The sequence below is a fragment of the Saimiri boliviensis genome, chromosome 2 (genome assembly GCF_048565385.1).
Source record: "Saimiri boliviensis isolate mSaiBol1 chromosome 2, mSaiBol1.pri, whole genome shotgun sequence".
NCBI classification, from domain to species: Eukaryota; Metazoa; Chordata; class Mammalia; order Primates; family Cebidae; genus Saimiri; species Saimiri boliviensis.
Genome location: NC_133450.1, coordinates 231,509,476 through 231,523,379, shown reverse-complemented (window position 1 = coordinate 231,523,379; position 13,904 = coordinate 231,509,476). Strand labels below are relative to the sequence as shown.

Here is a 13,904-nt window from a genome sequence, read left to right as displayed (position 1 = left end):
AATTGTGATACATTTAACATAGCATTAAATTCACCATATCAAGTGAAAATTTCAGTGATTTTTTGGTATATTCATTATTTTTGCAACCCTTACTACTATCTAATTCCAGGATATTTTCATCACCTCATATTTATTAGTCAGAGACAGTCCCAGTTCTCTCCACCTCCATTCCCATAGGGCACTTTTTCTGTCTCTGTGGATTTGTCTCCTCAACATTTCATAGAAATGGAACCTTAAAATGTGATCTTTTATGTTTAGCTTTTTCACTTTGTATAATGTTTTAAGGATTTATCTATTACTATTTTGGGGTTTACAATAGTAGCTTGTGTCAGTAATTTAGTCCTTTTTATAGCTGAAAGTATTCCAAGTATTCCACAGTGTGGATATGCCACATGTTGTTGATCCACTCATTAACCGATGGCCATCTGCATCTGATTGTTTCCACTCTTTTGGCTATTATGAATAATTCTCCTGTGAACATTTGTGCATATGTTTTCACATTAAGGTACGGTTTTATCTGTCTGGGTATATACATAGGAGCAAAACTGATACGTATAACTTTTTGAGGAAGTATCAGACTGCCACAGTGGCTACACCGTTTTAGTTTCCCACACTGTTAATGAAAGGGAAGAAAACTGGGGACTCGCCTGAACTTTCATTTCTGTTTTACCTTTTTGCTGTTCATTTTGCAGTGATGAAACACTGGAAGTCATTTGCACTTTTTCTTCTTCCTGCTTATCATTTTGATTAAGGTGAATAAGGCAACTGAATAAATAAGAATTTACGGGAAATGTTGAACTTTGTCAATATTATGGAATATTTCAAACCTTTCATTTTAAAACCTTTCTACCCTGTCTGCATGAAAAGAGCCACTGGAAAAATAACAAACCAAAAGAAGCAACAATTGTCAGTATTCCTTGACCGAATTTACTATCTAATTTACACTGGCTTTGTAGTGTAGAAAATGCCAGCCTCATCTTTGGTAAGCAGGCTGGAGTACGATGGCACGATCTCGGCTCACTGCAACCTCCGCCTCCCAGGTTCAAGCAATTCTCCTGCCTCAGCCTCCCGAGTAGCTGGGATTACAGGCGCTGCCAGCACGCCTGGCTAATTTTTTTGGATTTTATTAAAGACAAGGCTTCACTATGTTGGCCAGGCTGATCTGAAACTCCTGATCTTAGGTGATCCACCCACGTCAGCCTCCCAAAGTGTTGGGATTACATTCGTGAGCCACGGTGCCTGGCCAGTAGGGGTAAACTTTTGACAAATGACTATACCCTCTCCCGTAGGCAAAATGTCCATGCTACCAGATTGTGTAAGGAATCTACCTGCTGTCCACCATCAAAGGTAGCAGCAAATATCTAGGATCACAAGGAACATCAGATAATACAAACTCCTCTATTTTAGAGTCAATATTATACCATGGATCATTTTTTTTTTGTCAATACATGCAAAGCATTCCATTGTTAGACCCAACATTATTCATTTAACAATCTCCTTTTCTCTTGTTGATTAGTATTTTAAATGTTTTTTGTGTTTCATTTACAAAAAGTACTCTATTTTGTTTCTTGCACATGTATTTTTGTAGATGTATGTAAATGTCATTAAAAAATTAATTCCTGGAAATGGGGGGTTAGGTGCAGTGGCCCACACCTGTAATCCAAGCACTTTGGGAGGCCAAGGCAGGCGGATCACTTGAGGCCAGGAGTTTAAGACAAGCTTGGCCAACATGGCAAAACCCCATCTCTACCAAAAAAAAAAAAAAATACAAAATTAACTGGGTATGGTGATATGCCCCTGTAGTCCTGGGCGACAGAGCAAGACCCCATCTCAAAAAAAAAAAAAAAAAAAAAAAGAAAGAAAACTAATTCCTGGAAATGGATTAGCTTGCTGATGGGAGTTATTCCATTGTGTGCTTCTACCTGCAGTATATGAGGATGCCTATTTCCTCGTAATAAATAATTCATTTAATAGACAAAATGTGATGTAATTTGTTGCCCTAATTTTTATACTTTGGGGGGATGGTTCTAACTCCAACTTTATTATTGTTATTAATTGAAGGTGTTATTATTTCCCCATCATCATCATGGTCACTACCATAAATAGTTGGTGCTAACAGTAGTCACCCTGCTTTAAGAACTCACCATCTCAGCCCTTTTCACACAGACTTAATTCCATTCACTCCTCAAAGCAATGGTCTGAAGAAAGAATCACTAAGCCATTGCATAATTGAAACAGAAGAGGCAAGTGACTTGTGTGCCCTTGGGCAGGTAATTTAAACGCTCTGTGCCCCCAAGTTCCAATAGAAAAATGTAAATAATAACGTATTTCTTACCTACTACGAGATTTGTCAACAAAGTACTGTACATTTGTGAGGTATTTCATGGCACCTGTGAACTGCTCATGTGATGACATAGTGTGCTTTCAGTGTCGGTGGCTGGGAAGGACACAGAATAGGAAGAAGGCTGAAAAGATGCTGAGTCATCAAGTAAAGTGTCATTTCCTCCAGGGGGGTCAGCAAATGCTAAATGATGGGGATGAGGATCTTGATGCAGATGAATGGCCCATTGACTTAAGGAATCGTGTGGCTGGAGAGGCCCAGATCCAGCAGTTCTGGGATGTTGCTTCACCAAACAGGTGATGTTTCACACCTCAGAGCGGTGCAGAATGTTTTGCCTGTCAGTGCCTGGTCCCTGTTTTCACTCAGAGCCAAAAAGGTTTCCCAGAAGAGGAAGGAACTTTTGGAAGGCACTGCCCTTGTAGGCAGACACTTCATTTAAGAGACACAGCTGCTTGCCTTGGTTCAGACTGCTACCAAAACCGCTACCAGAACCACCACACCAGTGGGCAAGCAAAGCGACAGAGAGATGGAGCCAAAGTCTGGATTAGATGATAAAACAACTCAAGTAATTCATGGAGTCTTAGCATTTCAGTGGTATTGTTCCCACCCTCTGGCAGAAAGGCCTGGGGGACATTTTCCTAAAATAAATTGGCTGTGGAGTAGACGAGAGTGCAGGTTGGCTTTTCGTTGATCCTTACGACATTGCTGACGTTTTAGTATTTTTGACCTAAATGGCAAATTCATGTAGTTCAGCTTAATAAAAGATTTAATAATCATTTTACTCAAAATAAGTCTAAATAAACATAGATAAATGCTACAGCAAAGATAAGCAAATACCTAATACTTGCTCTCTGACAAATTCATGATGGTGTTTCCTTGATCTTTCATTTCACATATAGATTAGGACCAGAAAAGCGCTTTACTATGTTTTCTCTAAAAATTAGGTTGTATCTTAGAGTCTTAAACATAAGATCGGAGACTAACTTAAAAAATGTATTTGGATATTAAGAGTTTGAACATAGAAGATTTTTTTTAAAGAAACAAAATTCTGATACTTACATGTATTTCTCTGGGTCATGTGACTCTACTGTGTTAGATCAAGGGTGTTGCTGATGGCCAAATCTGCCCCAGAGACAGGCGATTTTTGTTCTGCACCAATGTTACCGCTTTTTTTTATGTAAATTCCATTGGGTAAAGAGTGCACTTTTCAGTTAGGAAAGTCCTCACTGCCTCTCCAGACCCTGTCAGCATTCATGGGCACTTTCCTGTAGCCCCCCACAGCATCTCCATTTCCCACCTCTGTCTTACGTGACACTGACATCTCACGGCTCCTCCTGTGATGTGGTGAAATCTTCTGAGTCAAGGACTGAGGACGGGAAGCCACGTTCCTTCCATGGAGTCCAGCTACTGCCCTGCCTTGTTTCCAGACATGAGCACAGGAGACGCACACGAGGAGCAGAGGCTGAGCCCTCTCATGGCCCAGGAGATGTGAGGCCAAACAAGATCTCTTTCTATCTGAAACCATTCAGTTTTGCAGAGGTGTGGAAGTTGCTGATATTTAGTGTGAGTGACCGTGTGGAGGAATGGGTCCGCTTATTTGCTGTTGTAAGGTGATGCAGTGTTTTTGTTCAGTGACCTGGAATTATTATTATTCTTTTTTTTTTTTTTTTAGGGAACACATTCTTGGCTTCAGTAAATCCATTTATATCTTACAAAAATAGTCACATAAGCATAGATATTACATATTTCACAGATTCACAGATTTTTAAATAATTCTAAATGTTTACCAACAGTGGAACATTTAATTATGATTCCATGGGTATAAACGTGGAAATGGGTCCAGCATATACCACTGAAAGCAAAAAGGAAATTCCAGAACAACATGCATAGTATAGTCTTATTGAAAGCCACAGTAAAATAAAATAATTGTATCTGTGTATTTTGATAAACAGACATAGGCTTATGTATAGAGAAAGCCTACAGAAATATGTATCAGACTATTAACAGTTATCTTTGGCAATAAGAAGTAATGGGGACTATTTCAGAGATAACTTAATTTGTGTTCTTTTTGTGATTCCATTTTTTTATTTGAACAAAATTTTTATAATAGAGAATAAAGTCACAATATTCAAACATCTGTCTCTCAAATACAGCAAGGAGAACTGTGAAAGCTTTTATCCACCTCAGTCCCCAGCCCACCCACAACACCTGTGGTCCATTTTCTTGGATCATTTTTAAATGTATTTATGCTTCTAAGAAAAAATACAGGGAGAGATTCTCATTCTTTCCTTTTCCACAAAAGTTAGCACATTATATCCTGCTTGGCACTTCGTTTTTCTCCATTCAACAACATACTTTGCACTTTTTTACTATTTGAAAAAACATCTACGATAATCTATATTCGTTTGAAATTATAATCAATGAGACTTGTTGGACCCTAGGTGGGAGTTGCAACTGTAAGAAGAGGTTTCTCATCTTGAGACAAAGATGGTGGGGCCACATCCAGCAGTGGGGAGGCTAAGCAATATTTCAGCTATTGAGACAAATATAGCCATTCAAGTCGAGAGGAATGTAACTGTAGGTAATGAATTTGCCCTCTGTGTATTGATTTTGCTCTACTTAGGAACATTATTCCCCACCTCTAGGCAGCTGGCCCTGCCTCTTCATCCTGAAATATCTCTGTCAAAGCTTTCCCATGCTCTCTCTTCACATCTGCCCTTAATTAAGCGCTGCAGGTGCCCAGAGCACAGGGACAGGGCAGGGGAGGATGTGGCAGAGGCAGCGCTGGGAAAGGGCAGCCATTCCGTGGTTTCCAGCCGTGGAGACTTGGGCAGGTCATAAACCTCCCCTGAGCCTCAGTTTCTTCACTCAGAAAATGAGGAGCACAATTCTACTTTCTTCACAGGATTGTTGTGAAGATTAAATGAGACGTGTAAACATTTGCTTATAGTGACTTCACACCACTTTGTTGTGGAATCAAAGACAGAATTCTTACAGAAGTCTTGGTTAGTTAAGAAAACATCCAGGCCGGGCGCGGTGGCTCATTTCTATAATCCCAGCACTCTGGGAGGCTGAGACAGGCAGATCACGAGGTCAGGAGTTCGAGATCAGCCTGGCCAATATGGTGAAACCCCATCTCTACTAAAAATACAAAAACTAGCTGGGTGTGTGGTGGCACGCACCTATAGTCCCAGCTACTCGGGAAGCTGAGGCAGGAGAAACACTTGAACCTGGGAGGTAGAGGTTGCAGGGAGCCAAGATTGTGCCACTGCACTCCAGCCTGGGCTACAGAGTGAGACTCGTCTCAAAAAATAAAAAAGAAAACATTCATTCAAGGATTTGATTCACAGGAAACCCTCAATTTCTTTCTCTTTTTTTTTTTTTCAGATGGGGTCTCACTTCATTGCCCAGGCTGGAGTGCAGTGACATGATCTCAGCTCACAGCAACCTCTGCCTCCCGGGCTCAAGAAATTCTCCCGCCTCAGCCTCTGAGTAGCTGGGATTACAGCCATGCACTACCACATCTGGTTGATTTTTGCATTTTTTGTGGAAATGTGGTTTTGTCATGGTGCCAGGCTGGTCTTGAACTCCTGGGCTCAAACGATCCCCCTGCCTCAGCCATCCACAGTGCTGGGATTACAGGCCCGGCCCTGACTTACTTTCCTACTTCCCATAAGCCAGGTTACCAAATTGGTGAAATTAACCATGACGTCCTTGTGATGGGGGAGCAGATATATCAAAAGCAAAGATACAGGAGGTTACATTATTAAATTATGTCATCCTAGGACAAACCTGGCCACAGGAGCCCTTTGCCGATATTCTGAAGAGTGTTGTGACCATCTGCTTTGAGGCTCAAAGGTTTCTGACTAAACTCCAGGCTGCTTCAAGCTCTTTACTTGTCTTTATCAGTCTTTTCGGAGGGACCCAGACACAGTGTGCAGAGGCCTGAATCCTCCAGACCATTCTCTCTCCACCGGGAGTCCTGCCTTGGGTAACTTTCCAGCTCCCCTTGGCCTTATGAGCCAGAAAATCAGGCCCGAGCCTAAAGAGAACAGAAATTTCAGAATCAAGCCTGTTCTGAGCCTGTGGGGGAAGTGAAGGACACAGTGGGATTTCTATATTGGAGACTTCCTATCATACTCTCTCTGACCAGGGAGAAAGGGCAGATGCTGTTTGATTTTGCAGTCTATGATTTGGCTTCTCATTCTTGCTGCTGTCTAAACCTCATTATTTACTTCCCTTCCCTGAAAAAAATTCCCCTTAACATGCTCAGTACCCAACCTCTGGGTATTTCCACCTGCCTTTGCCTTGGTTCTACCTTTTCAGGTTGCGGGATCCCGAGCTGTTCCTTGGAACAGCTGATTCTCCGTTAGGTCTAAGATCTCACCTAATCACGGGGGAGAGAGAGAGAGAGAGAGAGAGAGACTGCCTTTGCTCTACAAAGTGAAGAGGATCAGGATCTGATCTGGACTCTGGCCCCTCAGCTCTCAGGAATCCCATTCCCCCTGACAGGGGTGGCAAGTTCATCCTAATATTTATGAAGAAATTTGAAAACAATCATTCAGGAATTTTAGGTCGACAGCTGAAAAACTCCAAGCCTCTGTCATCTGAGCCACGGGAGATACTGTGGGCCCTTGCAGGATACACCCATGTTCCGCCACCTGCCTAAAGAAGCCAGTGGTTCTTGTCAGCTTCTCAAGGGTGACGCACAGATCATCATCTGCTTGAGCAGAGGAGCAGTCCAAAGAGCTCATTGACTCAAGGAGCATCATGGCAACTGAGCTGCGCTTGGAGGAGAAGAATCCAGGGCGTGATCCACAACCAGGCCTGAAGCAGTGGGGCCCATATGTGACCTGTCCAGGGTGAGTCATGACCCAAGTGCTGGGCTCCGGCCCACAAGCGGTCCCTCTTGCCATTTCCAGTTTCCTCCCAAAGAGAGGCCAGTGTTGATGGTTTCATTTCCCGTAATCTGATAGGAGAGTCAATGTCACTCATATTTACTAAATACTTTGATATTATTATCAGTATAACAGCACAAGATGCCTTTCTGCTCCTGACTCTACCAGATTGCCCTAAATAGAGGCCCTGGGTGGTGTTAGCTCATTCTGAAACTGGGAGCCAGTTCAGGCAAATTTTATCAGATTCATGCTTTGCTGAAAATACTGGCACGTATCCCAGCCAATGAGGAGTAACTCATGGATGGCCCTGCTTCCCACATAAGGGAGTTCTGGTCCTGAGGAAATGCGACTATATTTGAAGGTAACAAAAGGGATAAGATGGGACACGATGGTGCAATGAGTATCCCAGTGACTGCTTCAGGTAAACTTGGGTTGGGCACGTGGGTTTCTATCCCTCTATCTAGAGAAGGAAACATTCCTCATGACTGACAGAAGCAGGGTCAGCTACTGATCGTCGGCCCTGCTCCGAGGCTGCCTTTCAGTGACTCACATTTGAAGTCCAGTGTTCACTCATGTCTGCTCCAAATCCAGTTTCCAGGAAAACGCAATAAATGGTCAGTCCACTGGAAGTGAAGAAAGTGGTTTTTGATGTGTTTATTGTGTTTCTGAGAATATTTACGAGAAGAGGAAGAACAGAAGCTTCCCAGTTGTGCTGCAGACCGGCAAGATTGTGTTTTAAGCAGAGATTTTACGCAGCATGACCTATTTTAGTTTATCTCACATGCATGGGGTTGAGCAACCCAGGATAAACAGGAAAAAAAGCAGTGGTGATTGATGGTCATTTGACTCAAAAATCCCAAGGGCCCAGGAGTTCTTTAACTCTCCATCAAACCGCAGAAGAGAGCACTGCAGAGGCAGCATATTTACATGGCTCCAGGTCATGTTTATGGCCCTGTGTCCCTAATCTGCCCATCTCTGCTCTGTCCTAAGACCTCAGGTGAGCAGCCCTTAGGCTTCAAGGACTTGAAACATGGTCTGTTACTTTCCTGTGTTTTCTGGCAATTCTATCTAATATCTTCATTGATTCATCTTAAGACCCTAACAAGGGTGTTTCAATGATTTAAGCACACTCTTAGGTTCCAAAACATTTTTAAGAGAAATAATAGTTGCATTACACTGGAGCCAGCATGCTAAGTACTACTTAACTTATCCCTTTAATCCTCACAACAACCACAGAGGCAGGCATTTTTAATTCCTCTTTTACAAGTGTGGAAAAGGAGGGTCTTCAAGTTTAAGTGTCTTTCCCAATGTTACATGGGAGTTAAGAAACAGATCGTGATATGAACCTGAAACTATTTAATTCCTAAATCAGCAGCTTTAATTAGTCTGTTTACTTAAGTATTATTTGTGTCTTCCAGTCAGCTATTGTACTCATGACTTACCTAATAAATAGTAGATCCTAAATAAATATTCGTAGAATAAATGAATACTATCTCTCTTTAAGACCTAACGGGCCGGGCGCGGTGGCTCAAGCCTGTAATCCCAGCACTTTGGGAGGCCGAGGCGGGTGGATCATGAGGTCGAGAGATCGAGACCATCCTGGTCAACATGGTGAAACCCCGTCTCTACTAAAAATACAAAAAACTAGCTGGGCATGGTGGCGCGTGCCTGTAATCCCAGCTACTCAGGAGGTTGAGGCAGGAGAATTGCCTGAACCCGGGAGGCGGAGGTTGCGGTGAGCCGAGATCGCGCCATTGCACTCCAGCCTGGGTAACAAGAGCGAAACTCCGTCTCAAAAAAAAAAAAAAAAACACCTAACGATTGGAGGTGGGCCAGGTGCGGTGGCTGACACCTGTAATCTCAGCACTTTAAGAGGCTGAGGCAGGCGGATCACCTGAGGTCAGGAGTTCAAGACTAGCCTGGCCAACATGGTGAAACCATGTCTCTACTGAAAATACAAAATTAGCTGGGCATGGTGGTGCGTGCCTGCAATCCCAGCTATTCTGGAGGGCGAGGCAGCACGATTATTTTATTATACACTTCATAAAAAACAAATGCCCAAAGACATACACCGCCCCCTGCCCACCCCCATGGCCACTAGGGAGGCAGCTCATACCTTTCCTAATGTAGATCTGACTGCATTGTTTCCACATATACCCTTAGATACTTCTCTCCCCTCAAATATTTGTATCTCAAAAAAGGAGGTGCAAAGAGTATATAAAGATAAATTTTCTTCTTGTTGTTATAGTACGAACACCAGATGACTACCGGGGGCAAAACAAAAACACGAACCCCATCTTCAGTGAGGAATGGGAGATCTGTCACCTGCCTCAAGTAGCTGAATCACCTGCTGTAACTGGCACCTCCCTGACATGGGTTTGTAGGGACATGGCCCAGGTGATTGCTTCTACTTGTTTCCAGAAGGCACATGTCTCCTATATCCTTTCTTAGTAACTAACTAAAGATGAACTACAGGAGAACCCAGTATTTAGATTCTGCCCAGAGGTATTAAATGCACGAGGAGGAGGCCCCTGCTCCTCAACAGCATCCTGCTGCGCCAGAACCCACACCACGTGCACAAGTGGCATAAGCCTGTTGCCCTGCACCAGGGCCGCCCCCGGGAGATCATCAATACCTTCACAGAGGCTGTGCAGATGGTGGGCCCCTGCAAGGCCACAGGCAAACCCCACACTCTGTGGGTGGCATTTGCCAAGTTTCATGAGGACAACAGGCAGCTGGACGATGCCTGTGTCATCCTGGAGAAGGCCACCAAGGTGAACTTGAAGCAGGTGGATGACCTGGCAAGCCTACGGTGTCGGTGCGGGGAGCTGGAGCTCCGGCACCAGAACTATGACGAGGCCCTGCGGCTGCTGTGGAAGGCCACGGCGCTGCCTGCCTGCCGGGCCGAGTACTTCGACGGCTCAGAGCCCGTGCAGAACCGCGTGTACAAGTCACTGAAGGTGTGGTCCATGCTCTCCGACCTGGAGGAGAGCCTCGGCACCTTCCAGTCCACCAAGGCCGTGTACGACCGCATCCCGGACCTGCGCATCGCAGCACCCCAGATCGTCATCAACGACGCCATGTTCCTGCAGGAGCACAAGTACTTCGAGGAGAGCTTCAAGGCGCACGAGCGCAGCATCCCCCTGTTCACGCGGCCCAATGTGTCGGAAATCTGGAGCACCTACCTGACCAAATTCGTCGCCCGCTACGGGGGCCGCAAGCTGGAGCGGGCACGGGACCTGTTCGAACAGGCTCTGGACGGCTGCCCACCAAAAGACGCCAAGACCTTGTACCTGCTGTACGCGCAGCTGGAGGAGGAGTGGGGCCTGGCCCGGCACGCCATGACCAGGGCCGTGGAGGCTGAGCAGCAGCACGACACATTCAACATCTGCATCAAGCGGGCTGCCAAGATCTACGGGGTCACCCACACCCGCGGCATCTACCAGAAGGCCATCGAGGTGCTGTCGGACGAGCATGCACCTGAGATGTACCTGAGGTTCGCGGACATGGGGTGCAAGCTGGGGCAGATCAACCGCACCGGGGCCATCTACAGCTTCTGTCCAAGATCTGCAACCCCCGGATGACCGGAGCGTTCTGGCAGACGTGGAAGGACTTTGAGGTCCGGCACGGCAAGGAGGACACCATCAAGGAGATGCTGCGCATCCAGCGGAGCGTGCAGGCCACATACAACACGCAGGTCAACGCCATGGCCTCGCAGATGCTCAAGGTCTCGGGCAGCACCATGGGCACCGTGTCCAACCTGGCCCCTGGGCAGAGAGGCATGGATGACATGAAGCTGTTGGAACAGCGTGCGGAACAGCTGGCAGCCGAGGTGGAGCGAGACCAGACCCTGTGTGCCCAGAGCAAGATCCTGTTCGTGAGGAGCGACGCCTCCAGGGAGGAGCTGGCAGAGCTGGCACAGCAGGTCAACCCCGAGGAGATCCAGCTGGGCGAGGACGAGATGGACCTGGAACCCAACGAGGTCCAGCTAGAGCAGCAGAGCGTGCCAGCTGCTGTGTTCGGGAGCCTGAAAGAAGACTGACCCGTCCCTCCTCCCTTCCCCCAATACAGCCGTGTTTGTAAAAAAAAAAAAAAAAGTCTTTTCGTTTCCAGTGTCTGTCTCTGCAATGGCGGCTCTGGACTCCCTGTCGCTCTTCACTGGCCTCGGCCTTAGAGAGCAGAAGGCCCGCGAGACGCTCAAGAACCAGACTCTGAGCGCGCAGCTGCGCGAAGCAGCTACTCAGGCTCAGCAGACCCTGGGCTCCACCATTGATAAGGCTACTGGGACCCTGTTACATGGCTTGGCCTCCCGACTCAGGGATACCCAGCGTCTCTCCTTCCTTGTAAGCTACATAGCCAGTAAGAAGATCCACACTGAGCCCCAGCTGAGCGCTGCCCTTGAGTATGTGCGGAGTCACCACTTGGACCCCATTGACACTACGGACTTTGAGCAGGAATGTGGCGTGGATGTCACTTTGACGCCAGAGCAGATTGAGAAGGCTGTGGAGGCTGCCATTAACAAGCACGGGCCCCAGCTCCTGGTGGAACGTTACCGTTTCAACATGGGGCTGCTGATGGGATGGGCTCCGGCCGTGCTCAAGGGAGCAGATGGCCAAATGATCAAGAACAAAGTGGACATGCAGGTCTTCCACCTTCTGGGCCCCAAGATGGAGGCTGATCTGGAGAAGAAGCCCAAGGTGGCCAAAGCGCGGCTGGAGGAAACAGACCGGAGGACAGCAAAAGATGTGGCAGAGAATGGTGAGACTGCTGACCAGACCCTGTCTCTGATGGAGCAGCTCCGGGGAGAGGCCCTTAAGTTCCACAAGCCTGGTGGAAACTACAAGACCCCAGGCTATGTGATGACTCCACACACCATGAATCTACTAAAGCAGCACTTGGAGGTTACTGGGGGGCAGGTACGGTTCCCACCAGAACCCAATGGAATCCTGCATATTGGACATGCCGAAGCCATCAAGTTCACCTTTGGCTATGACAAGGCCAACAATGGCATCTGTTTTCTGCACTTTGATGACACCAACCCTGAGAAGGAGGAAGCAAAGTTCTTCACTGCCATCTATGGCATGGTGGCCTGGCTGGGTTACACACCTTACAGAGTGATATATGCCTCTGACTATTTTGACCAGCCATATGCCTGGGCTGTGGAGCTCATCTGCAGGGGTCTGGCTTATGTGTGTCACCAGCGAGGGGAGGAGCTCAAAGGCCGTAATCCTCTGCCCTCACCCTGGAGAGACCGTCCCATGGAGGAGTCACTGCTGCTCTTTGAGGCAATGCACAAGGGCAAGTTTTCAGAGGGTGAGGCCACACTACGGATGAAGCTGTTGATGGAGGATGGAAGATGGTCCCTGTAGCCTATCAAGTCAAGTATACACCACATCACTGCACGGGACAAATGGTGCATCTATCCCACCTACGACTACACACATTGCCTGTGACTCCATTGAACACATCACTCACTCACTCTGCACCAGGGAATTCCAGGCCCGACGCTTTTCCTACTTCTGGCCTTGCAATGCACTGGACATCTATTGCCCTGTTCAGTGGGAATATGGCCGCCTCAACCTGCACTCCACTGTTGTCTCTAAGAGGAAGATCCTCCAGCTTGTAGCAACTGGTGCTGTGCGGGACTGGGGTGACCCACGGCTCTTTACACGCACGGCCCTGAGACGGCGGGGTTTCCCACCTGAGGGCATCAACAACTCTGTGCCCCGGTGGGAGTGACAGTGGCACAGTCCACAATGGAGCCACATCTTCTGGAAGCCTGTGTGTGTGATGTGCTGAATGACACAGTGCCATGAGCCATGGCTGTGCTGGAGTCACTACAGGTCATCATCACCAACTTTCCTGCTGCCAAGTCCTTGGACATCCAGGTGCCCAGCTTCCCAGCTGATGAGACCAAAGGCTTCCATCAGGTTCCTTTCACATCCATTGTGTTCATTGAGAGGACTGACTTCAAGGAGGAGCCAGAGCCAGATTTTAAGCACCTGGGTTGGGGCCAGCCTGTGGGCCTGAGGCATACAGGCAACGTCGCTGAGCTGCAGCGTGTTGTCAAGGGCCCCAGTGGTTGTGTAGAGAGTCTGGAGGTGACCTGCAGAAGGGCAGATGCTGGAGAGAAGCCAAAGGCCTTTATTCACTGGGTGTCACAGCCTTTGATGTGCAAGGTTCGCCTCTATGTGCACCTATTCCAGGACAAGAACCCTGAAGATCCTACTGAGGTGCCTGGTGGATTCTTAAGTAACCCGAACCCAGCATCACCATGCGTGGCAGAGGCAGCATTAGTGGACTGCTGGCAAAACCCTTCAACAAGTTCCAGTTTGAGTATCTTGGGTACTTCTCTCTGGATCCAGACAGCCATAAGGGAAAGCTTGTTTTTAACCAAAACTGTGACACTGAAGGAAGACCCGGGAAAGGTGTGGGCTGGAAACACTGTGAACCTACCTTGTCCTCCTGGAGGTTGGGGCTACCCTCACCACCCCAAATTCCATGTTAATGAAGAACAGCTAAATTACAAAAAAAAAAAAAAAAAAAGAAGAAGAAGAAGCATGAATTCTTTAGATCAGCACCATCCAGTAGAACGCTCCATGAATTTTGCTTTTAAAGTGCATGCCTTGTCTATCACTTGGGAAGTGCTTTGCCAAGTATACTGA

The 13,904-nt window shown here is 46.8% G+C and overlaps 1 protein-coding gene and 1 pseudogene across 1 annotated transcript in view; both read left to right on the top strand.

The window, feature by feature from the left end:
• LOC101039991 (pre-mRNA-splicing factor SYF1-like) overlaps window positions 1–11,364 on the top strand; it is a 21,744-nt gene extending 10,380 nt beyond the window's left edge. The window contains 4 exon segments of the mRNA XM_074390455.1: window positions 2,510–2,637; window positions 3,871–3,946; window positions 9,732–10,797; window positions 10,800–11,364. Coding sequence (XP_074246556.1) covers window positions 2,510–2,637; window positions 3,871–3,946; window positions 9,732–10,797; window positions 10,800–11,281 — 1,752 coding nt within the window. The 3' untranslated portion in view covers window positions 11,282–11,364.
• LOC101039666 (glutamine--tRNA ligase pseudogene) lies at window positions 11,290–13,904 on the top strand (annotated as a pseudogene).